The sequence below is a fragment of the Melampsora larici-populina genome (genome assembly GCF_000204055.1).
Source record: "Melampsora larici-populina 98AG31 unplaced genomic scaffold MELLAscaffold_10, whole genome shotgun sequence".
Classification (NCBI taxonomy): Eukaryota; Fungi; Basidiomycota; class Pucciniomycetes; order Pucciniales; family Melampsoraceae; genus Melampsora; species Melampsora laricis-populina.
Window position 1 is genome coordinate 188,669 of NW_006768774.1, and position 26,270 is coordinate 214,938.

At 44.3% G+C, this 26,270-nt stretch overlaps 6 protein-coding genes across 6 annotated transcripts; 5 read left to right on the forward strand and 1 right to left on the reverse strand.

Moving 5' to 3' along the window:
• Nucleotides 1–1,202: 1,202 nt before the first annotated feature.
• On the reverse strand, nucleotides 1,203–2,006 carry MELLADRAFT_84260 (uncharacterized protein; the record flags this gene model as incomplete). The annotated part of the gene is made up of 4 exons (XM_007407919.1): nucleotides 1,203–1,210; nucleotides 1,261–1,566; nucleotides 1,746–1,843; nucleotides 1,912–2,006. 4 exons carry the CDS (start codon nucleotides 2,004–2,006, stop codon nucleotides 1,203–1,205), a joined length of 507 nt encoding a protein of 168 aa, XP_007407981.1.
• Nucleotides 2,007–4,054: 2,048 nt separating this feature from the next.
• MELLADRAFT_104551 (uncharacterized protein) lies at nucleotides 4,055–5,310 on the forward strand (the record flags this gene model as incomplete). Its single annotated transcript, XM_007407656.1, has 2 exons — nucleotides 4,055–4,369; nucleotides 5,245–5,310. 2 exons carry the CDS (start codon nucleotides 4,055–4,057, stop codon nucleotides 5,308–5,310), a joined length of 381 nt encoding a protein of 126 aa, XP_007407718.1.
• Nucleotides 5,311–11,367: 6,057 nt separating this feature from the next.
• On the forward strand, nucleotides 11,368–12,054 carry MELLADRAFT_74439 (uncharacterized protein; the record flags this gene model as incomplete). The annotated part of the gene is made up of 2 exons (XM_007407657.1): nucleotides 11,368–11,835; nucleotides 11,918–12,054. Coding segments are annotated over 2 exons (255 nt in total), but the record flags the coding sequence as incomplete, so codon positions are not given.
• Nucleotides 12,055–13,161: 1,107 nt separating this feature from the next.
• On the forward strand, nucleotides 13,162–14,698 carry MELLADRAFT_104553 (uncharacterized protein; the record flags this gene model as incomplete). Its single annotated transcript, XM_007407658.1, has 3 exons — nucleotides 13,162–13,425; nucleotides 13,490–14,017; nucleotides 14,102–14,698. The coding sequence occupies 3 exons, from the start codon at nucleotides 13,162–13,164 to the stop codon at nucleotides 14,696–14,698; spliced, it is 1,389 nt and encodes a 462-aa protein (XP_007407720.1).
• Nucleotides 14,699–22,076: 7,378 nt separating this feature from the next.
• Nucleotides 22,077–23,890, forward strand: MELLADRAFT_115866 (uncharacterized protein; the record flags this gene model as incomplete). Its single annotated transcript, XM_007407659.1, has 3 exons — nucleotides 22,077–22,297; nucleotides 23,328–23,381; nucleotides 23,526–23,890. 3 exons carry the CDS (start codon nucleotides 22,077–22,079, stop codon nucleotides 23,752–23,754), a joined length of 504 nt encoding a protein of 167 aa, XP_007407721.1.
• Nucleotides 23,891–24,527: 637 nt separating this feature from the next.
• Nucleotides 24,528–25,353, forward strand: MELLADRAFT_104555 (uncharacterized protein; the record flags this gene model as incomplete). Its single annotated transcript, XM_007407660.1, has 3 exons — nucleotides 24,528–24,958; nucleotides 24,991–25,214; nucleotides 25,283–25,353. The coding sequence occupies 3 exons, from the start codon at nucleotides 24,528–24,530 to the stop codon at nucleotides 25,351–25,353; spliced, it is 726 nt and encodes a 241-aa protein (XP_007407722.1).
• Between the last annotated feature and the right edge of the window lie 917 nt (nucleotides 25,354–26,270).

Below are 26,270 nucleotides of genomic sequence, written 5' to 3' on the forward strand. Positions count from 1 at the left end.
GACGATGAGTGCGAGCTTGTGACATACACAACGGACACGGTGCTTCTCGTGGTTCCATTTAAAGTCTTCGCCTCGATCGTCGCTGTACTTCTTAAGACGAACTTTCATTGCTTCGGCGAGAGTATTATTGTTACTTCCTGAATCATGAGTCTGCTCCAACATGTAGATAAGGGGATAAGAATTAGCTTTATGGATGTTGAAGAATCATTTGAAATAGATCAAAAAAGCAAAAAAGAACTTATCTTATTGTGAATCCCATGCTTGGTCAGGAGATTTATCAAAGGCTCAGCAAGCCACTCCCCTTTGTGATGCCAAGCGATCAGCTTGAGGGCCAGGTGACGGGTCACAAACTTCCAGTCTTTAGTAACAAATGTCAGTGCCGCTCCAAGGAATCCGTACCGGTTTCCCTTGGTCGTCCACGCATCGTGGATAAGGCCAAAGGAGCTATTAAGGTTCTGCAAAGTATCGGAAAAAAGAATAAGTAACGTTGTCATAAGAAAAGATGTAACAAGGAAAATAGAAATAGGAAATGTGACTTTACCTTGAGTTCATCAAAGACAGAAGATCGCATATCCATGTATGCCTCATGAGCAAACTTAGCAACCCACGTTCTTCCATAGAGTTGAGCATGTGGGTTAGCGAACCTGAAAGCTGCACGTAAATATTGATCTTGCATTCTAAGCCACGGTTGAGCTGTCCGGATCACCCACATCCCCATCAACTGATTAAGAGTCTTGTTATCGAATTTTGGAACCTTTTGTGCAAAATTCAAGATTGAGTTTTGACCGTCCTCGGTTGGATTAGTTGGTTGGTTCTTCTTTTCATATGCTGTGAGTGGCAGTATACATCCTTGATCAATTGCGACGTCCCTCTTCTTGCAGCCAGGCCTTCCAGACTTCCCGGGTTGCATAGATCCGTCTCGATGGGTCCAAAGGTTTGAAGTGGAACCTCCAGCACTGCTGACATCCTTTCGGCAATATTTACAACAGCGGTGAGTTCCTTCGAGGTTGAGCGCCCCGAAATAATCTTTGATCGGATCAAAGATGACTTCAACTTTCTTGGATTTCTTCTTAGCAACCTTTTCATTCTCTTCTTCTGAATCTTGTATTAAATCAACCTCCAGTTCCAATCCTACTTGGCCAGATGAAGATTGTTTGGGGTTGGTTTGCGAAGGAAGATCTTGTGCTGGTTGTTGTGCTGCCTTAGATCGCTTTCGTGGTTTCTTGGTGGGGTTTTGAGAGCTTTTGCGGCGTTGCTTACTAGTAGTAGTGTGAGTTGATTGATCAGAAGATTCGTCGTCTGATGGGATGATGACGCTTTGCTTGCGCTTGGTAGAAGTCTGAGCAGATGCATCAGATTCTGAATCCTCGTGCTGACGTTTAATGGAACGGCGTGAGTCGGTTGGCGGTACCATCATGTGGGATTGTTTCCTAGCAGGTGAAGGTCGGTCACTGCGTCGGCGGGAGTCGGTTGCAATAGACGAAGAAGACATATTGGTAACTGAGAGCAATATAGCTTTAGGACGGGTGATACTAAAAGAATTAAAAATCTGATGAAAGATATGATCTGAATGAAACGTCGGTTGATGGAATTAATAGAATAGAATTATTAGAGGAAGGATTTGATAATCGAAAAGGTGGGATCAGAATGAAGAAATTAGTAAATTATGAGTCAGATGTTAAAACGGGTAAGGGATTGATAAGAGTGGATATAAAGAAAATGAGTGAGTGAACTTGGGGACAAACGGGTCGATGTAGGCGAGGGTGAAGCCTGGTGATGTAGCCATTCCTCTGGCTCAGCTAAATCATGAACTGGTTCCATTGGTCTCGTCGCAAGCGTCCCCCTAGATGGATTGATGAAGGGGTCAATGTTGATGAGACGCACGTGACTAGAAAACTAGGAAATACTTACCAGATTGGGGAAGATACCGAGCCCATGGGTCGAGATACTGGACCAATCGGTGAAGGTAGTGACACAATATGTGGAACATGTGTGGAGGAGTACATGATCGAGATACAAAGGGATACTGTACCCGAAACCGGGGTACGGTACTATATCGTATCCAGAATCATAGGGGCAATTTGGATACGGTACTAAACCGTACCCGCTGACCCGATACCCTGAAACTGTGATATCTGATATCATACCGTGGGGTCCGGTACGATACGCAGTACCGTACCTTAAAAAAAAACCTGTTTTTTGACCCCTGAGTACCGTACTTGACCCCAAATACGGTACTACCGGATACAATACCGCCGACCACGGATACGGTACGGTACGATAACGGTACTAGTATAGTATCTGTGGCTGCGTTGCTAACAAGGTACATTGAATATGAGTCAGAAGAAGAATACGAAAAAAGAACGCGCAACCTTTGAGAGCGTAACAAGAAATGAAGGCCGTGAGGACGAGGACAGATGGCGCAAACCCGTGTCAGAACATCTAGTGAAGGGAGCATGGACCGACAGCACAAAGAGAAGTTACGGCAGCGCCGTACAAAAATTTAAAAGTTATATAGAAAGCACGGGAAGGGTTTTTAACGTCGAGGAGCCGATAAACGAGAAAGACGTGTATGGTTTTGTAGTATGGGCCGGCCCGTCAGAGGTAGAGAAGTCATCAGGACCAGCAAAAGAAATCCAAGCAAAGACAGTAGAAAAGTATCTAGCAGGAATAAAGGCCTGGCAGGTCGCAAAGCACTTGAAGCAACTTGTCCTTGACAAGCAGACAATCGATTGGTTGTTAAAATCGACGGCAAGGAGCGAGGAACGTAAGAAACCATTAGGAGAACGGAAAGAGCAGAAGGAGAAGAAACCAATAAGAGTTCAAAAATTATTCGAAATGATCGCAGACCTGAACAACAAGTCCAAGGCACACGACCTCGCCATAACCATAGCCCTTTGCGCCTTTTGGGGAATGGCACGACTGGGCGAGCTTGTGAGAGAAACAGTTTTAGAAGGCGCAATCAAATTGGAAGACCTGTCTTTTAAGGATTCGAGAAACGGAAAGGTGGCAATCTTAAGATTATGGAAAGCTAAAACAGCAAAACCGGGCGAACCGCAGTTCATAAAGTAAGTGTAGTTCCGACCAAACAGAGAAACACAGATGATCCTTACCTAACCACCGAGCAATCTCCTTTTCCTTTTGTCGTTCGGAATAGGATGACTGAGCAAAATTCAGTGTTAGATCCAGTGGGAGCACTGACAAGATTAGTGTTCGCGGAGCATAAAGGAAGCGACGGGAAAGCCATCCTCTTCTCATACTTAGTAGACGGGGAACGACAAACTCTATCAAGGTTAAGATTCACAAAGATGATGGAAAACGTGTGGGGAAAGCACGGTGTACAAAGCGGCGATTGGTCGGGACACTCCTTTCGAGTTGGCGGAGCATCTTTGAGATTCAATTTGGGCTGGGAGAAAGAGCGGATCATGGAGATTGGAAGGTGGAAGTCGAAAGCGGTCGATATCTACCTAAAAGAGTTCAAGGAAAAAGAAAAAGAAGAAACAAAAGAGTTTCTATGGTTAATTGATCGGAGAAACAAATGAAGATCCACTGTAGAAGAAAAAGTTTTGCCCTGCATGGAATCTTAGAAATTGCAGGAGGTAGTTTGAACAAGGTTTAAGGTTTGAAACATGCAATACAGACGAGCCCCAATAGGAAATTACGACTCAACTAGTCAGGCTCGCATAGAGTTTGATGGGATGCTCAACGAGTTGAGACTCGATACGAGCCCAACTATGCGGGATGCTGAGCACCGGACCACCAAACTCTAATTCTCCCCCCACACTACCCGGCGAGCCACAAACAGAACGCGTCTCGTCAAATCGGTAAGTTTTAACCGTGACGAAAACGAGCGCGCACCCGGGACCGGGCTCCCCCAAACAACCCCTTCCTCAGCATATGTACACATATGCCTAGGTAGGAGTAGTGTCACGTGAGGTATAGAAACACAATAATCTCACATTGGAAGAGATTTGTAGAATGGACTTCTAGTATAGCAAGAGACTACAATGTCATTTATCAACACGCCCCTGGGGAATGTCCAGAAGAATCTGCAATGCAGGCTGCTGCTCAACTTGTTTCTGAGCAACAGAAGACTGATGAATTGCTTTCCAACATTACAGAGGATGTCGAGGAAGCAATACTGTCTAATTCAGCAATGTCACTTTTTAATCTGCTCAACCCAGTCAATGGATCTAGTAACAAGCAACATCCAGCCCGATTGTTTGAAACTCAGGCCAATGATCAACCAACAAAATCTTTGGTCTTTAATGATCAACACGGCGCTCACCTTTCTAACACCTGTTTAATCGACATCCGAGCTACCAACGATAGTCAAGTCAAAAAACATCGAGGTAATGAGCGCGCTAGAGTTGATGTTGACCAGTTAAGAAAGACTCCAGGTGGAAAAATGAATCCGAGCGAATGCAGTAAGTTAGTAGCTGTCGTCATGAAAAGCACAGAGGTTACACCTACTGGTGTTTCACGAATCCACCGATGGAATATTGCTGTGAAGCTGGATTTATTTCAGCACATACAAAATACTTCAACTCGCCTGGACTTACCAACTAATGCCATCATCACGGGAGGGGGAATCAGTCAAAATAACCCACTCGAGCATGGCAAGTTTGTCGTCATCATCAAAAATAGTGTAAGTACATATCGTTCATCTGTTCAAACAGTTTACTCAAGATATTCATTAGCAAATGTCTTTATCAGAGACTGTACCTTGGGAAGACTCTAAGTGTCTATATCTATAAAAACAAGAGGCACGCTTGGATCAAGACTGCTAAATCTCGAGACGAACTTTCATATCTCTCGGTCCAACTTTTTAACTACAACCCATCTTACCCAGTTGTCACACCTGCCGATCACCTGTCTCCAGACGAGTGCACCTTCGCTCGCATCGAATCTACTCACATTTTATATGTATTCCCTCCGTCTCAAGGTTTGGCATTCTCTCGCATGCCAGATGGAGGATCTTACTCGATACCAGCTGTTTTCAGCCGTTTGGTCCAATCATTCAACACCCCATCCTTTATCAGAGCTTTTGAAAAGCAGCTCAAAGCATCAACAACCAATCAAGTCGATCAGGACCAAGACTGATGCTCTTTGAGTATCTCCAAATTTTGCAATTTTTTCTACGGTTCTATTTGAGTTTATCCTTTCCATTACTTCACTCATTTCAAGCTCTAAATTACACTTGTTATACTTTTCTAGCGCTACTTGTTTTTTCTTCATGTCTAGCCAGGTCTAGCCTTTTTGAAATCATGTTACTCTGTCCTTGTTCGTTCAGAAATTCATTCATTTTGATTGTTGAGCCCTAAAACAACATCGTCTGACCCTGTGCTGTTAACAACCAGTAAAACTGGTTTTTTTGGTTTTTTTTAAAAAAAAATAAAAAAAAAGAGGTTAGTGACGAAAAAGGTCGGAATCTGACTTTTTTGAAAAAATCTATAGTGGCTAGTGTCTAAAACCGTGAAATCGGGTATTTTGACCAAAAACCTTATCAATGTCACAATTTTGATCCAAATTGGAATCCGAGCACAGATTCGGAATCCTCCCATTGGAAGCTATCAGAAATTGTTTTCGCCGAGTCAATTTGAGGGCTTACAAATTTTCATGATTTTTACAACATAGTAGTATTATTTCATAGAATGTAATTTACGAGCAAAAAATTCAAAACAGACAATTTCTGGTGCTTTTGTACCTTCTCCATCAGTGAGACTAAAAGTCGAAGTGATAAGTTAATAATTGAAAAAGACATAAAAAAAAAGAAGAAAAAATATCAAAGAAGGTTGGCATCGGTTGCAGAGTTGCGAGCAACGGTTCTGTGAGAAGTATATAACTTGACGTTTGGGTTTGGACCGGGGTGTGCTTTCATAGTGTGCCTATGAGAAATGAGATTGATGTAAGTAAATGAAAAACTGCAGATGAGGACAAAATCAAGTTTGCTTACAAGAGATCCATCATTGCTGCATCGATTTTGCGAAAAAAACGTCGGATCGTTACCAGAGGGCATGTTTGTCTGATTGTTTCAAACTTGTCCTTTGCTTGTTGAAGATCAGCACATTCAAAGCTATGTTCTCGGTAGCCTGAAGCGAAATCGATTTATATTGGCCAGTGTTCAAAGAGATGATAACATAGCAAAAAGAGTAGACTTACGTGGTTTTATGTAACACCAAAGAAGCTCGATTGGGTTCAATTCACAATGGAATTTGGGAAGGAATTTGCAGATATGGCCAGCTTCCTCGATTACCTTCTGAAGCAACGGTTTTTCGTTTTCGAAGTCAGACTGTGTTGTTAATACTTTGTATGCACAACAGTCTGGAACATCAATTTCAGGTAAAGCTTCACTTGGTCGTGCTTGATCTTGCTCAAGAGGTATTTTGGCGTTTCTAAGTAGGCGCTCTGCTCGAGCGATCTTGTCCTTGGCACGTCCGGTCTTCTTGCAGTCCTTACACATTGAAACCATCTCTTTTTCACCCCTTGATGCACGTACTTTATTGTGATGATCCCACAAGCCACGCTCGATGAGAATCTGCCTGACTCCTTTTGGCTTTCCCGCAAGATCTTCTTTTTCGATAACTTTTCCTTCTTTGGACTTCTTGACCGGAGTTGTATCTACATAATTGGATGGGTAGTTCATTGTTTGAACCTTTCCACGAAGTTCAAGCGGAATATTTGGATCATCAGACGGTATGATGGTGTTGCGTAGTTGTGGCTTCGAACCCCCAGATTTAAAATTCATCTTTGAGAATCGAAGTGCGTTGGGAGCAAAAGACTCATGTGCTGCTGAGCAATCAAAGATGAAGCAGGCTTGAGAATTGGGGTGATTGGTATTAAAAATTGGAATCGCTCTAGTAATGACCTGGTTGATGAGTTGATTACAATCCCACCACGCATCACCCTTTGCGCCGGGATAGATGGTGACTGCAGCATCCTTGAAAGGAAGAGTTGAATTTGAATTGGTGGGTAGAGTGAGTCGGCCAGTTGGAAGACAGACAAAGTCGGATATATGAATCAACTTCCCAACACTTTTTGTGCGAAGTGCACAGTCCTTATCAGACATCCACGCTGATCGAGGTCGTTCATTAGTATGGATTGTTGATTCATCATGATATATACGAATAATGTCACGAGTCCCGTCATCAAGTTCTGCATAAACTTTCTGATCCATCATCTTGCCAGTGTAAGAATGCTCCCGTTTATGTAATTCAATAAGCTCGTTGATAAACTTTTCTCGATAGATTACAACATCTGCTCGCTCATGTCCATCATAATAAAGACACCTCTTGTACTCTGAAACATGTAATCCGATTCGATGCATCCATTTATTGGCTGTTGGGATCGAGATGGTCTTTTGATAATTTTTGTAGTTTGGAAGAATCTCGGTGTTCACATAGTGAGCAAGTTTTGTTGGTGTAACCTAAACAAGAAGAAAGGTTGAAGAAAAAAACAATTTAGTCAATAATCACAATCAAAGTTTTTTTTACGATTAAAAAATTTACAGGTCCAACTGGCTGATCACTAATCCAATCAGTGATTGATTTAAGCACGTTGATATCATCCAGAATTGAATGATGTGGAGATGCAAATCCTTGATGATTGATTGGGAGATGACGGTGGGAAATGACATGAGTTGCATTGGCTCGAATCCTAGCGGCAAGGCGTATCACACTCCCATCTTTTGGTGGGTCTTCTTGTCGAAGCCGGTACAATTCGGCTGTTTCAAAAGACGCTTTCATGGCACAACTATTTGGACTGGTCAGGTTGAGCTTGTAGCAACGATTGTTGAACTCGCGTATGAGCCCCAGTTGATCAAAATCTTTTATGGCAAGTTGGCTCGAAGTTCTGTGGCCCTTAGAATATTTTGAAGCATCTGCAAGAGCATCATGAAGTATCTTATATTCTTGTTCAATGCATTCAATTTGAAAAGGTGTCTTGACACGAGTTGAATCATTATATTGAGTTTCTGAATCTAAAATCATATCATGATCCGAGTGAGCATTGGTTTCTGGATGCGACTGAGCATTCAAATCTTCATCTAAATCTGATTTCCAATCTGAATCAATGTCTGAATACACATCTGATCTCAAATCTGAATCCAAAGATGATTTTGAAGCTGAATATTTGTGACTGGACATGTTATCGGTTAGAGAAGATAAGTCTGATTCAGGCTCGGAGAGGCACGACAAGCTTGAATCATCGGGGGCTGGATCCAGGTTGCTAATTCGATGAGATCTAGGCTTGACTTGCTTGGGGTTCAGATTTTTTGTAGAACATTTGGATGCTTGCCAACGACGACGCTGACCTTGACGGGCTTTATTTAATTTCATTGAAAAAGTGAAGAAAGAACTTCTATTTAAGCTAAGAGACAGGATCTAAGAAAGGATTGATCCACCACTATTGAGGTGATCTCAATCCTACATGTAGTATGAAATTCAAACACATGTAATTTATTTTTTTTATTTTTTTGCCCGGCCCGACATTTCACGGTTTTAGACACTAGCCACTATACCACGAAAAGGTCGGAATCTACGTCACTAACCTCCATAGGCGCTTTCCAGGGTCCTAGGTGGGGACCGGTCAAAGTACGTGTGTTTGTCACACGTGCTTCAACCGGTGTCAGGCAAGGTCCAGTCACTCTTCTCAAAAAATTCGTGACTGGAACCGCTTGACAAGCGTCATCGCATCGGTATTCACTGGGAGGAAGACCGAGTCACTCGGGTCTGAGTGTGCACCGTGTGACTCATGGTCTCGGAGTGCACCCATAGAAATCGAGTGACAATTTGTCACACGCTCGACGTGTGACTTTAAGTCACGCTCAGCGACCTCGAGCCCCTGGTTTTGTCATCTCGGACTAAACCAGTCTATATACATAATGTATGGTACACTTGAGTCTTGATACGTAAGATTTCCTTTGAATCTAAGCTGACTATGTGTAGGTCTCATACATGTGTATGTAAGTACCAAAATGATCTTAAGGTACAGGATATCTCTTCTGGGTCGCACCCGCATCGGATACAGAAGTCCAAAATCGGTTAAGCACGGTCCAAACTGACAGGCGACTGTTGAATCACGTCCAAAACCAGATTTAAGACAATTTAAGACACTTGAATGTGCTTAATTTGACTTTGGGTGTGACTTAACAGCATCTTTCCACCATTTAATCTTTGAAACAGCTGTATGTACATATCGCTATGAAACAGCTTGAGCAGAAACAGAGAAATAGGTTTCTCATTGAACTGCAGTTTAACCTAAACTATATTGTAAACTGCAGTCTCGCTTGAACAGCTGTTTGGCTATTCCTCAGATCTAACACCACTGATCGCCGAGAGACCTCCGATACTTTACCCTCTCAACCATGGATCGTCCATGTGACTGTCACAAATGCTGGACAAAACATGGACCATCCGGACCAACAGTATCTTCCTTAACGATAAGAAGGCATCATCAAAAGAACGGTCCACGTCCATCTGCCTCACAAACTCAACCAGCACCTCATTCACCGCAAGCTTTCAACAAACCTTCGAAGCTACCTACCCCTGCAGCACCCGCCTCACAGCCTCCACCAGTTCATTCAGATAAAATAGTGTCCTCAGCTCATGACGAGATCTTGAAAATCAGTTTATCAAACCTCAAAATCACGCCGGATCCGCACTCACTTGGAGATAGAAGTACCATCTCAAAGGATAAAGGTGTACGGCCACCTGGTAAGCAAGAGTATCATTTTCCATCCAACTTGGCAAGAATCGAACTTGATAAGAATATAACTCACTAAATTTTTCACACCTTTCTTAGGGCCAAGTGATGGGAGCTGGCTTTTTCTTTGTGTAGCACTCGTCACTTACCTTCATGTAGTTGCTGGAGTCAGCATCAGAGCTGTCAATACTACGCTCCGAACACTACGACTTGCATTCAGTCAATTAACTAAAGGATTGAATATCCACGAAGAAGATCAGAAACTCATCAAGAACTTTCCGTTAGACATAAGTACAGCAATGAGGTGGTTAGATATTGAAGCATCCCTCGAACGCAGCATTTGCTGTCCAAAGTGCTTCAAGCGATACCGATATCCTCCTGCAGATGAACCACCAATTCCTCAATGTTGTACTCGAAAAGAAACCGGCCGTAGTAGGCCTTGTGATGAGCCTCTTTTCCAACACACCAATGTACCTTTCCGCTTTTACTCAACCCAACCATTCATTCCTTGGCTCACACAATTTCTTAAACGTCGTGAGATTGAATATCACCTGGACAACTCTGTTCTTATACACCAACAACCTCCTCGCACACCAGCTACGGATATCTGGGATGGTGCAATGTGGCGAAGTTTTCGAGATCCAAAATCGGATATACCATTTACTCAAACTCCCGGTAATCTTTCTTTTGGGATCTATGTAGATTGGTTCAACCCTTTTGGAAACAAAATTGCTGGGAAGAAATCATCGGTTGGTGCAATCATTCTCTTTTGTATCTCGCTTCCACCGGAACTCCGGTACAAACTTGAAAATATATGCGTTGTTGGAATCACCCCGGGACCGAACGAGCCAACAGTCCTCCAGATGAACAATTTAATTGATGATCTTGTAGCCGAACTCAAGCACCTGTGGTCAGATGGTATCAGCATTCCGACTTCTTCGCATCCACAAGGTCGATTAATACGAGTTGCACTTATTGTAGCAGTTTGTGATCTACCAGCTGTACGAAAATTGATTGGCTATGCATCTCATAGTGCTCGGTTTTTCTGTTCATTTTGTTATCTCACACAAGACTCGAATCACTCCCTGGATTATCGAAGTTGGACACTACGATCTCATGCTGATCATACTCGACAAGCCAAGGCGTGGAGAGACGCAAAAACCCTCAAGGCTCGAGACCAGATCTTTGACACATGCGGAGTTCGATGGTTGTGTTTAAATGAACTGGAGTATTGGGATCCTACAAAGATGGTTGTTGTTGATACCATGCACTGCATCAGTGGGATGCTTGAATATCACTTCAGGCGAGTTTGGAATCTTGATGACTTAGGAAAAGACCTCGAAAAGAAGAAAGAATCGAAAACATCAACCCTGCTACAAGAAGCAATTGCAACCGATTTAGACAGCAACATGAGCGATGATTGGGAACCTCTTCAGCTTGATCTCGACCATGCAATGGGTTCCAATATCACTTCAACTTCGAATCTCAATCCCACATCTTTCAATCAGCATAACCGGGACTTGACACTCAAACATTGTACTTTGACATCATTGGAAGAAGGGCTTGATGAGGACGAAAATGATGGTCTCTATGACGATGATGGAAACGAGGTCTTTCTTGAGATCAACTCTTCATCAGTTGCTGAAAAAATTGAACTGCTTGGTACAGAATGCCTCAAGAAGATACGATCAACAATCTTGACTACATCCATTCCCTCATGGATGTACCCACCGCCTGCCAACCTCGGAAGTGCTTCACACGGGAAACTACAATCAGCTGATTGGATTATTTTGGTCACAATTCATTTACCTGTGGCGATGTTTGAATTACTGCATTCCTCAAAGATCAATCCTGGTGTTGTCTCAAATGTCCTTCATCTCTGTAGCTTGACTGAGATCGTAATGAGCTATCATACAAGTGACCAGAACATTCAGAATTACTTCGGTCATTTAGTAGCTTATTGATCTAGTTTGCGGTCGCTTTGCCCCGATTTGAAACCCACTCCCAATCAGCATATGGCATTTCATGTCCCATTTCAATTTTACAACTATGGTCCATCGGCATACTTAGCCGCGTGGCAGTTCGAACAATACAACGGGATCTTACAAAAGATTCCAAACAATTGTAAAATATGTAAGTCTTCACTTGTTCACATTCAATCATGCATCAACAAATCGCATCTGAAATTTGATCTCCATCTGTTAATTTGCTGAAGGGGAACTTGATTTAACAATGCTTCGACAACTCTGCCGAGCTTCCAATCTGGCTATTGCCTTGGACTCTCCGGATTTCCCAGAATGCGCTAAGGAAGTAAGCGAACTCCTGAAGGGTGGAAAAAAATTGTCATCAAAGATTGGTGAGATTCCAGTTGACACCGATCAAGATACATCATCTTCAAACCTCCAGCATATGCCAGATGTGCTCTGCTCGTTCACCTATGCGGCATTACTTGAAAGACTTGGGAAATCAGACCGATCAAATACACATCAACTTACTTCATTCACATCCAGTAACAACCTCATATCATCAAGAGTGAAGTTTCTTAAACGGTTCAGCTGGAATGGACTTACAATCACACCTTACAACATTAACTCTAGAAATTGTATCATAGAATATACTCCGGTGGGGTTTTCCAACAGAGAAGCAAGCTCACAGATGGGAAAGATTTTGAAGATATTCAATCATGTTCAAAAAAGTGCAGTCACCGGCCAAGATATTCAGACCACGTTCATCTCAGTCCTTCGATTTCAACCCTTAGGTGAAAGTGATCAACGTCATAATCCATTCAAGGAATGGCCTAACTTGAAGTACAATTTATTTTATACACACCCATCAAACGATCGAATCCAAAAAGAACTCGGCTCGAATCAAAATATGATACCTGAAGTTATAAGTCTTGATCAGGTTGTCTACCCCACCGCCTCTTACACTTACCCCTTTGGGACCTTTGGAATTCAACCCTCTACAATTGCAATCAAATCGCTTTCGCGAGGTCGTCATACCTGGTATTAGACATGTCTTATTCCGTTTTTTTTTTGTTTTTTTTCCCTACAATTTGATTAGACTACGCTTTCCTACAATTCAATTACATACAATTTCCTACAATCCTACTGCGCTTTTGAGTCAACTTTTCATTTTTGTCAACCAATCGAGAACTTATTTTTCTACTCTTTGAAGTCAACATGTCATGTTCTATCACCCAATTGAGAATTTTTTTCCTTCTCTAGGCACTTGTTTCCCATCCAACTCAACCATATTTGGTAACCTTCTATCCCAGTTCAACATCACCTTGCAATATAAAACGAGCTCCTTTCATCCCTCACTTTTACTCGCCGCTCTATTCAATCAAACTTATCGCTTTTCTACAACACTACAAACTTTGAATCTTTACATACTAGCTACTACCTATCTAAATCATCAGATCTTTCACACAATCTTTTCATCGATACTTTAATCTCAATGGCCTATCCAGCACAGAACACCTCATCTACCCCTCAAAGACCTCCACCCAACACTCAGTCCCCTCAGTCAGCCCAATCAGATCCCTATGGCGATATGCGACAACTTCAAGCTCGATATGCAAGCTTGAATCTTGATAACACCCCAGCTAGCACCCCAAGCCCACCAAAACAAAAGGTGCAAAAACCTCGATCTACACCAAAGAAGGGACCACGCGATATGTATGAGGCGATTGATTTGTCAAAGATACAACTTGTGCTTTTGGTAAGGTCTCCATTCAAACTATCACCATCAAACTCCAGGCTGACCGTGTTTTATCTTGAATTAGAAATCCTGTTGGACCTTGACGATGGTACTAATGGGACGAGCCACCGCAAAGTTGCCATTTCCTCCACCTCCTGATCAGTTCTACAATCGCTCAATACAGCAATTCATCTCTTCCGAACAAGACCCTGATGCCCCTGATGCACCAAGCATTCCACGACATGAGGTACATGGAGTCAACAACCACGCTGGTCATTTGGACCATGACTATGTCGAGTACATAGTAGGGGCTATGCAAACTCACAACATCATCTTCTTCACTATGGATTGGGGTGCTCACATTGAAGACCAATTCAATCAACTTATGATAATGTTCTTTGTCAAGGTTTGGAAGTGGGGACTGAATTTGAATCGATTCTTACCAGCTGCAAAACAGGAAGCCATACGTATCAATATGGACGACCGAATTTTAGCAGCAATCTATGTCAGACATTACAAGTACCTTAAAACTCAATACAAGAAGCTAATGACTAACGGCAATGCGCTACTTGAGGAACAAGCGAGAAACTGGATCGGTGTGGCTCTGCGACGCGTGTGTATTCCTTATATGGTTTTGTTTTTTTGCATCACTTCTTTTCTGATAGCCAGTCTAAACATGTGCCCAAATGTTTTCCAGAAAACTGAAGAACGTCAAAAATATCTTATGGCCATGGGAGTCGTACCCTGCTACGTTGACGCTTTCAAAAACCGATACGTCAACTCAGACGACAAAGTCAAACCCAATCCAACCACCCCAGACTCTGAAATCGGATACAGCAAGGTACCAATCTGGCAATCTGAAATAGCGACTCAATTCATCGACTTCGTAGAAAAGCGTCGAAGGGCCTCTCTTCCTCGTATTGCTGGACTGAGGGGGAAATCTGCACGCGGTAACAAACTTCGTCCACGTCAGCGCCGAGATCCGCCAGTTATCGATCATGATGCCTTGGCACCACCGGGCTTGCCAGAGGATTGGTACAGCCCTGCCTTCTTAGCCCAATTAACGTTTGAAGACATTCTCGATTTGAAGATGGCCCCACGAATGTTCCCAGACTCCGGAAATTTTCTCAGTATCATACCAACCACTTTAGATGTCACCCTGTATGACAAATCGGGCGAAGCATCTATGCCTCCTCATATTTCAAATATTCCACTTTCTCAAAGAGGTCCACCGATGAATACTTTCCCTGGCTCCCCCGAGTTTCAATTTATAAATCACCCTTTGTTCCTTTGACCAACGGAACCAACACCAGTCTCCGGACCTTCACCAGTCGCCGGACCTTCAGGAACCTCCAATCAAGATCCTGCCGATGAATCGGAGTTCATGGACCACGACCCCTTGTTTGATGGCTCAGACAGTGATTTGTAATATTTCATTTTGTATTCTATGTTTCCTTTTGCTTCTGCTGCTAGTCCTTTATGATTGGTTTCTAATACAAAAAAACTCGACTGTGTTGATAATCACATGGATCAATGAAAGTATTTCTTGGCAATTGTTCTCTTCAAAACATCCTCCTTTCTTTCTCTCCATTATCGATCTCTTCAAAAAACCTTAAACATCAAAAAAAAGCTACTTTTGTTACAAGACCGATTGATAAAATTAAGAAAAAAACGACAAAAAAATGTATTTTCTATCTCTGACTGTTGTTTCTCCTATGTTTGTGTCAATTGATTGATCTAGTTATGCTGTGTCCGAATCTTATGACCGTTGAGTACTCAAAATGGCGGCTGAGGTATATCCAAGAATAGTTCGTAGTACGTACTTCGGGCTGAGTCGAGAGAGGTCGAGAGCCAAACAGCTGTTCAAGCGAGACTGCAGTTTACAATATAGTTTAGGTTAAACTGCAGTTCGATGAGAAACCTATTTCTCTGTTTCTGCTCAAGCTGTTTCATAGCGATATGTACATACAGCTGTTTCAAAGATTAAATGGTGGAAAGATGCTGTTAAGTCACACCCAAAGTCAAATTAAGCACATTCAAGTGTCTTAAATTGTCTTAAATCTGGTTTTGGACGTGATTCAACAGTCGCCTGTCAGTTTGGACCGTGCTTAACCGATTTTGGACTTCTGTATCCGATGCGGGTGCGACCCAGAAGAGATATCCTGTGCCTTAAGATCATTTTGGTACTTACATACACATGTATGAGACCTACACATAGTCAGCTTAGATTCAAAGGAAATCTTACGTATCAAGACTCAAGTGTACCATACATTATGTATATAGACTGGTTTAGTCCGAGATGACAAAACCAGGGGCTCGAGGTCGCTGAGCGTGACTTAAAGTCACACGTCGAGCGTGTGACAAATTGTCACTCGATTTCTATGGGTGCACTCCGAGACCATGAGTCACACGGTGCACACGATCCACCCCATCTTCCTAACTTTTTTCATCTCGAATCGTCTTCGTTTTCTCAACTTTTCTTCACTTTCACTCTACTTTCTCCCTCTGTCGCGTGTCCAATGGACGAAGGAGCCCTCGATCCCGATATGCAGGACACCTCAGCTTTTCGGGACGACGTGTCGACATACGCCGACGCGACTGAGGCGATGGGCGAGTCAGACCTGACGGGTCCAATGACTGTAACCACGCCCAAATCGCGTCAAGCGAACTTGATCGCGCTCGATATGGTCACCATACCCCATCTCGCTCTAGCAGGACCTGCTTCGAGCACTCCAGCTTCGCTGGAGAGCTCGAGGAAGCGTCTTCGGCAACGAGCACCCTCTCCCAGCCCACTTGATGAGGCTGATGAACTCACGGGTACACCTCGATCCACCCGTATCTCAAAACTCTTCCCAGGATCATCCGGTGCTGCAACCAAGCCTCTCAATGTGCTGGTTCAGAAACTGCTTGAAGTGTTGAAAGCCACCCTGGTACCCAAATCCAAGACGGCCAAGTTGGTCAAGGTGGACATCGAATCGGCAGCCAATATCCTAGTGCTGGCCGGTTTGATCCAAGAACAAGCCTCAATCATCGAGTCGAGACGTGTGGTTTTCGAACCAGGTTGTCAAACGGCTCCCCCCCCTTCCTCATCCTCAGCTGCGGCAACCGCACAATTCGAGTTCCGAAATAACACGCTGGTCGACAAGGTTGAAGCTATGGCTGAACAACTGGCGAAGCTGGTTGCAGCAGCCGAATCGCCGCAAAGACCAGCCCAACCACAACCACAGCAGAAGGCTGCGAACTCATACGCTCTGGCCGCGTCCAAACACGCCCCAGGGGCCGGCACGAGGCCCCCACCCCAGCATCAAGGACCCCGGGTCAATCAAAAACAAACTCCCCGTCCCAAGGCAGAGCACTCGATCACGCTCAGCCAGAAGGACCCGGCTAATATTGCTGGAGCGGGACAAACTATCCCTGAACTCATCAAGAAGTTCAACAGTGCGCTCAAAGAGGGCAACATCAAGCTAACGTTGGACGATCAGTCCTTCATAACGGTTCAAAATATTCACCGACACCCATCAGGTGATCTTGTGATATACCTCGAATCGCAAAAAGAGGCTCAGGCTTTAAGAGGTCAAGAGGAATGCTGGCTTCCCAAAATTTCCCCCAACCTCTCCATAAAACAAGAAGTCCATGCCGTTATCGTACATGGCATTCCGACCACGTTCAACCCTACCAGACAGGAGGATGTTGAACTTCTCAAGATTTGCAATGGTGATCTCCTCGATGACGCCCTCTTTGTGAGGTGGTTAAAGAAAGATACGGCTGAGGACTCAGCTAAACGCCATTCCTCCCTGCTTATTGGCTTCAAGACGCTTAACCAAGCCACGCTAGCCGCGCGAACTAAGGTGTGGCACGGGAGAGGTAGACACCGCACAGAAATTAGTGGCCCACCACCGACACGTTGCTTCAACTGCCAAGGCGTGGGACACACTGCAGCAGCCTGTAAACTAGAACCTATGTGTCCATCATGTTCAGGTCCTCACCACGCGCACAACTGCCCTATCAAAGGCTCCACAGCTTTGAAATGCATAGCGTGCGCTCGAGGCAAACTCAAGCTTGATCCTAGCACCAATCTTCCCCGTCTCTTTAAAGAGAACCATGCCGATTTCTTACATCACCCCTTTGCCCCAACGTGCCCAGTAAGGATAGCAAGCCAACGGCCTCCTCACAACCCAAGTGATTCGCCATACATCATGGTAACCGACCAGCCCAACTCATCCTCTACCCAATGTTAGAGAAAGAGATAAGGGAAAAACTTAATATAAAACAAACAGCGGCAATTCTTCAATTGAACTGCTGGCACTCCAAACACGTCACACACTCACTATTTAATTCAGATCTCACTAATCTTTTCTCTATCTTATCAATTCAGGAACCTTATGTTAACCCAATCGACAACCTCCCTCTTAATATGCAAAATTGGTCTCTGGTCTGCCCGACGCCTCAGTCTCTCAAAGAGGAGGACAGACCCAGGGCATGCCTATATATCAGGCAGGACCTAAAGCCCATCATCAACCCAATTCACTTCCCATCACGCAACCTAGCCGCAAGCACCATCACCATAAACGTCTTCACCATATTACTAGCAAGCGTTTACAACCCCCAAAAGACTCTCTTAGGGTTTGAGGCATTCACCGAAATGCTTCAAAAATCCCCGCTCTCCACACAACTTCTTCCCACAATATGTACTACTGATGCAAATCTTCATTCACCCCTATGGAACCCAGCTCACAACAACACCGATGACAAAGAATTGGAGAGGCTGATCGAGATGCTGACAGATTGGGGCCTCAATCTGCGCTCTCCCAAAGGGATCCCCACCTTTGGAGTAAGATCACCCAACACGGAAGGTACCTCTATCGACCAGGTCTGGGTCAACGAGGATTTTGACGACACGTTGATCACATGTTTCATTGACAAAAAAGACATCCTAAACCATCACTCTGACCACCAAGCGATAGTCACCTGTTTCTCAACGAAGACGGGTGATGAAACGCTGGCCGCTCTCCAATCCTCTGCGAAGAGAAATTGGAACAAGGTCGAACGGGTCCCCCTCAAACGAGAGCTAACAAACACACTTCCCGCTCTCAAACCCCTTATGACACGCACAGATATTGAGGAGTTTGACGAAGATCTTCGCAAGGCGATTACCAACGCTCTAGACAATCACTCGCCCAAAAAGGCAGCTCATGGCAAGCATAAAGCTTGGTGGCGGCCTGAAGTACTCAACCCTCTTTGCAAAGAGGCGTCTAGACTACGCAGACTGGCCAAGAAGAACCGCGACCAAGAATCCGATCAAGCCTACAAGAATGCCCGCAACAAATTCAACCGAGCAGTCGATAAGGCAAAAAAAAACTCGTGGCGACATTTCCTTTCCACGGTCGACCACACAAACCTCTTCCAGGCGAAATGTATCGCGTCTGGAAGGAAACCCTCCTCCCTAGTCAGCACCATCATCACAGGTGACGGGAAGGTCTGCTCATCAAATCAAGAGAAGGCTGAAGCCCTATTCGACACCACCTGTGTAGCCACTGCACCATGCAGGCTCGACGACACAAACCACCTAACATTCCCTCTCACGGACACCGACAGACCATCAGCTGAAGTCACGAATCCTTTCTACGACTCTATCACTAAAGATTCTATTGGAGCAATCATCTCGGACAGTCCTCCCAAGAAGGCGCCTGGCGCCGATGGGATCCAGAACTGGGTATGGCAGATGATCTGGGACACAGTCAAATCCCACGTAACGTTTCTTTTCAAATGCATTTCTCTCACCGGATTCATCCCGCACGCTTGGAAGAAAGCGGTCACGGTGATGATTCCCAAACCGGGGAAGCCAGACCATACTCAAGCCTCTGCTTACAGACCCATCGCTCTACTATCAACGCTCAGCAAGATATTCGAGAAGCTCCTCACGGTCCACCTCTCAGGTCAAGCAGAGAGCCTCAAGATGTTACACGACGGTCACTACGGTGGTTGACCAGACAGATCAAGCCAGGAGGCGCTAGTCCACTTGGTAGCGTGGATCAGGCGTGAGTGGTCCAGAGGGAAAGTAGTTGGCGCTCTCTTCGCGGACGTCAAATCTGCCTTTCCCTCAGTCCACCACCCGAGGCTCCTAGACACGCTCGAGAGAAAAGGAGTACACACCCAGACTCTCAACATCATTCATGACTTTCTCACAGACCGAACCACCACACTCACGTTTAATGGCTTCGAATCAGAGGCATTTCCACTGGATCACGGACTACCACAAGGATCCCCTCTTTCCCCCCTTCTCTATTTACTCTATAACTCGTCCTTACTAGAGATCACTGACAACATACCATCTGCATCAGCTTTGGGATTCATCGACGACGTGGTTCTCTTATCCACGGCGAACGACACCAACCAGCTTCGATCACAGATGCAAACCCTCTCTTTCCGCCAACAACAGTGGGCCAAAAACCATGGGGCCATCTTTGACACCAAGAAGACGTTTTGGGTCCTTTTCAGTCTTCAGGACCACGAGATCATCCCGACAATCGACTTTGCGGACAGGAAACGCATTGAACCGGCCAGCTTTGCGAAGTGGCTTGGCGTCAAGGTGGACAACAAGCTCAGCTTCAAGCAACAACGACTAGATATCATAGCTAAAGGCCAACAGAGGGCGGGATTCTTAGCCGGTCTATCAAAGACAGGTTGGGGGATCCCTCCTAAACTCCTCAGGACGCTCATCACCACGACCATACATGCGGCCACCGATTACGGTGCTATGGCATGGCTCCTGATAGAACCACCGGTCTTCTTCATCCAGAATATGACAAAAATTGACAACACATGTGCACGAGCGGCTTTAGGAGCTTTGAGCACGACCCCAAACGCCTTTCTGCGACACGACCTCAACCTCACCCCACCCAAAGCACGACTCCAGAGCAAAGCGCTGAGCTTTATGGCACGCTCCTTAGCTAAGTCAAAAAATCACCCTTTCTTCCACATCATACAACAAGCGCAACACACAACCCCCAAAAGTCACAAAAATCCTTTTCACCTTTTCTTTCAGCACTCCCTCCACAAGTTTTTTGAGGAATTTGTAGTCCAGTTACCGGTGGATCCGGCTTCAACGCTAACACGTCCCTCCAACTACTCGACCGTTGTCCAAGAGAACAAGGCGATAGCGACTTTGAACGCCATTCGCCTAAAACCTGACCCCCACCACCTGCTCATCTTCACGGACGGATCGCGGATACCGAAGAAGACCACCGCTGCAGCGGCGTGGTGCGCCAACACCAAAGAATCCAAGACATCACATCTAGGCCCGGCACGTTCGCATGGAATATACCAAGCTGAGTACCGCGGAGTTCAGTTAGGGCTAAAAATGGCCCTTGAAAACGCTACACCTACCACACTAAGAACAACAATTGTTCTCGACAACCAGGGAGTGATAAAGGATCTGAAATCCAATTCCTCCTCGGTTTCCTCTTTAGATAACCGTCAAAAAACCTTCAAGATTCTACAATGCCTTCACCAAAGCTTCCCGCTTATGAAAGTCACGATACGATGGTGTCCTGGCCATAAGGGCATCCCAGGGAACGAAGAAGCTGATAAGCTAGCTAACGGCCTGGCAAAACAATCTCTTCCCAGCACCTTCACCGACACACCTAATACCGCCGCATTCCTTGCCGCCATCAAGGAGTGGAAAACAGAACAAACGGAGTCTTTTACAGCAGAAGACATCAAACGTTTGGGTCACAAACCACAACCAAAGAAACATCTTGATGGACTAACTCCGCTCCTCAAACACGAAATCGCAACCATCACACAACTTAGATCAGGTCATGTTCCGCTTAATGCTTATCTAAACCGCTTTAAACAACCAGTCGATCCTGTCTGTGACTGCCAGGCAGGCATCGAGACAGTTGACCACTTTCTTTTCATTTGTCAGACATACGAACGCCAACGAACGAAACTCGAATATGAATTACACGAACACAACACCCAAATGAACAAACGAATTTTATCAAACACCAAGAACTTCAAGACCATTGCCAGATTCTGCAACTCCACATGGAGGTTTGCAAATAGATGGATCTGGGCAAAAGTAGTAGACGAACCCCGTCCACAAAGACCACAACCACTTGAATAAAAACTGCATCCCACTCCCTACTTCACCGCCCTTTTCTCACATCTCATATCAAACATGTAACCTAGATGAAACAGCCAACAGCTACCTTTCCCCTGACACAGCCAGAGGGGTTTTACCGGTGCTGGACATATTACATAGTGTTTGATAGCCTAGCGGCTCCAAAAACACTTTAAGCAATAGGGGTTCTCAAAGTTGGCACCCCTGTCGACTCTATTCTACCTATGATAACAGTATCTATCGAAGACATGTAACCTGATCATAGATAGTTTTTCCTTCATCTCATTTCCCCTCGCTTCCACTTACACAACACACCACTTACATACACATGTTCTCACTATTATCTCGAGACTCTGTTTGAAGCTTCCAAATGGCCTCGACCCGGTACTGTTTACCAAGTCCCAGCGCGGTCACAAACCCGCGGTCCATGAGCTATAGAGGACCTCTCGTGACAAGTTTTTCGTTCGCACTTTCACCTCATACCTCGACCGTCAATACCCTCATACCTCGACCGTCAATACCTCACTCACTACGTTCTCACACCACAATGACCACCTTGAGCTCCCAAATTGTATCGAATCTCGAAACGATGGCAGAGGATCTCTCGCGCCAGATGGACTCTCAACAACCCAACCCCCCTAACCCTTCTGTGACTTTCACACAAGTAGCGAATCCCTCAAAGAAACGCAAGACTTACAAGAAAAAACGTGCAGAGGCAGTCAAAACTGGGCAGGAATCCGGATTCAATATGGCTGATATTCAAGATAAGTCGGCTGCTACCCTGCGATGTTTGGCCGAGAAGTTCGCCACGACCGGCATGAGCGGCTCAGTCCTCAAATCGATTTTAGAATTCCACGAGGAGATAGATACTATGATTGCCATCAAGGCTCTTGAGCTTGGTGTAACCGTCTCGGCTATGGAAGAAGTTTTGTAAGTTTTTGAGTTATTTGTTTTCATTACTCGAATGTGTCAAAAACAACGTAGGTAGAATTTAATGCTTTCTTATTGATCTGTCTAGTGGCAAGTTTGTTGGAGTACGTCGACGTTCGGCTTGGAACAACTTTCTCCGAAGTGACTTGGCCAGAGCGACATTCAAAGCAGGTAAGGATGATCATACTTAAATATACATACAAGCAGAGCTGATATCTTAGTGCATCTTCAATAGCTGGCGGGATCCACAGCGGCCAGGCCATGAAGGTCCTGGGTGCAGCATGGAAGAACATGGATCAAGCTGAGAAAGAGACTTACAAAGAAACCGATTCAGCAAATACTTATGACCACCTACAACTCCTAGATGAACAACTCGATGAAGTGGAAGTCGGCACTCACTCGCGACAGGCTATATTGCAACCTCGGACCAAGATACTTCTCAATGCTCGAAGTCTCAAAAAGTGTAAAGATAACGCTTGCCAACTTTTAGACGAAACTCTAGCCAAGGTCTGTCCCGGTATTTAAAGACTGATTAATGTTCAATAACTAAAGTTTGATAGTTAATGTTCATAACAGTGCATACCGGTCGCCAAGACGAACAACTTCGAGCTTGTAATCATCGCGGTTTCAAATCACCTCAGCAAACATAACTTTCAAATTACCCGTAACACGGTAGGTGCTGATAAGGCAGTTGAAGTCCTCTACAAAAAGGATGGCACCGAGAATTTCCCATGTCAATTACAAGCTTATCTGATGGGCAAATCAAGTGCTGAATTGTTCAGTCTGGTCTCAAGTAAGTACACAAATTCTCGCCCCCTCAGACCACTTTCTATATTAACATTTTCTTTTCATCTATTCTTTTATATAGACTCTGGCCGCACGTTCCAATCCCGAGTTGTACACGCCCTCTCGGACTACTTACGTAAGTGATGCCACATCTCATAAGATATCCCCAAATAATACCTGACATGCTACTTTGATTGTATGTAGATGATCGCACTAAGTTGAAACACTGGCCTTGGACCAAGTGTGATTCCACTCTATTCGACGCCGGCTTTCGATTCAGACTGTTACCCGGAGCACGGTCAGTCGAAAAGACGTTTAAAGAGGCGAGCAGCAACCTCAATCAGGCCAAATTAGTCGCGATGGAGGCTGATCTCAAGGAAGGCTTGATATACTTGGAACCAATCGACCGCTCGAGCGCTACCGCGCCAGCTAGTCCCTCAGCTCACACCAATACCATCGATCCTACCGAGACCGATGGTAACCTACTCGATCCTATGTTAACACAATGATTTGCTTGCCATACCCACAACCAACTCGACTTTCATTCAAATTTATGTTGTCAGAAGATATCCATGTTTTGCTGTCTCGATTTCTATTCATTTCTATTTCATGTTTTATAACTTTATATAATTGTCTTTGTCATCGTTTGTTATGTCTGCTGACTCATCCTTACGCCATGAAATTCATATCATTGAGTTACAATTCCGATCAATCGGCACCCAGTTCATTGGCCCAATGAACTCAACTTTGATATTTTTATAGCTTCTTCTGCCGGTGTTGCTTCCGCATGATTCAGCGGAGATAACAATATCACCATAACATAATCCCACGTATATAACACGATATGTCTCAATATGTATGCTTCTATCTCCAAAACCCAGTCGATAGAACCACATTTATCGTCTTATTATATCAACTTGCCCCACATACACGTACTTTTATGTGGGATCAGTTGTTATAAGAAATACAATAATACAATCATATCGTGTGGTGCCGGCATCGGGCATACCATGAAGTTAATTTCGACATGTCGCGTCGCCTGAGTGGGTATAAAGACCGCTTTCTTCAAGTGAGAATTCCATCACTCACATCACATCATCACTTGCGCCGTTCACAATTTTTTCATTCTGCTATTCCACCTGCTATTCCACTTTGACTTTGGGATCTTTCTTGGGCCGATCAAACTTTTATCTACATATCTACAACTCCTTCTCGCTTCTATCAATATCATCATCATCACAACTCCTTCTCGCTTCTATTACTATCATCATCACTTTTCATCATGTCTTCAGTACCACCTCCACAATTTCCAATTCGTACCAACATCAATGCGCCCCCGACGTGTATCTTCATCACGCCAGAGATGCCTGCCCGAGTCCGTTCGATTTTTTATCCAATACCTCCTCAACCAAATCAACACCCCGGAATTGCGGCGGGTGAGGACCAGTGCTTCTACTGCGGGCATTTTGGCCACCGTCAAGAACGATGCAATGACGCAAAATTGAAGAAACCACGATCAGCTGAAGATTTTGAAGACTGGCGGCGAGTCTCAGCAAATCCCAAATGGTATAGCGTGACTGCTCTATGGCCAAGCTGTGCTCCGAGGCCGAGGCGCGACAACACGCCTGAGACCGCTTTGACCTCTACCAAAGCCTTTGTTTCGGCCTTGAATGATACTTCAAAATATTTTGATTCCAAGCGATACTCCAAGTTGTAAGTTCAATCGAGTAATTCTTATCTTGTAGACTGGTTGCTGAAGTACCAAGTAGTTTTGTAGAAATCCGAGTTTGGAAATTTGGGAGACTTCAGAGCATCCGACTGATTCGAACTCCAAGAGCGAATCGAATGTACCCATATCATCGGGACCGAAACGTTCTACGGACACCTCCGAAGGAAGTCCTCGCCCCATCAAGAGACGCAACATCTGTCCTTAAGATGTTTGATGTCCTCAATATGTTTGGACTCGGAGGTTAGTCAATTATCACAAGCGGAGTTAGACTCTTATACTCTGATTGACATCTATGTTTATTATTGTAGTTACAATAGCTGAGATAGCCAGCGCTTTTCTCGGTTTTGGAATACTTTCAATATTGTTTGGACTTGAGTGAACGAGATATAAGATGTTCTAAAATACTATAAGTTGTTTTCGTTTCACATTTGAGTTGTTGATTTTGTTATCTGGTGGTATTGTATACGTAGTATCCTTAGTGAATGAGTGTTATGTTATAAGTTTGAGATACAAGGAATTGTGACCTCAACATCTTGTCCTGTCCCATTGTGCAAACCGATTTTCACTTTCAAGAGGCAAGACGTCGGTTTTGGAGAAAACTGTTTCAACAAACTGCCATCTAAATCCAATTTTATATAATGTGCTCGTGAGTCAATCCAGCCAGACATGTTCTTCAATGCAAAAAGCTGATTTTTCATTTGGCGTAAGGTAACACAGCTGTTTTTTACTTTTCGAACGGGAAGATGATGTGTTTATATGAAAAACACCCAATAAGAAAGTGCCTTTGAAAGCAATTGTTACCTACTATGTAGTTTGGACATCCCTGCCAGACACAAACTTCATTGTGAAAAGATGAAGTTTGTGCTGGAGCAGAGGGAATACCCGATTTCTACAGGATTGATTCGCTTTTTCGAAACAGAAGACGTGGATATATCAAGAATAGACCCTCTCCAGTATGTGCTTTTACATGCTTCACTCGTGAAAGCATGCTTTGAGATGCCATCTTCAATGTGAAATGAGGCCCTTTATATACAAGTAGGAGTAACCGGTGCTATTGTTATAACACTGGTTACTATTTTTTGATGGGGAACATTCAAAAGGGAACACGCTGATCTATGGTATGAGGTACCATTGATCAGATTCCAAAAACAAATAAGGTTTTTGAGATGACTGCTGTCTCATTGAAATGAGACTTTTTATCTACTCGTGGAAATATCCACGTGTAGGGGTCATTTTTGGCAACACAGTACTCAAATAAAAAAATTTGAACTCTCAACCAAATTTCAAAGTTGAGAA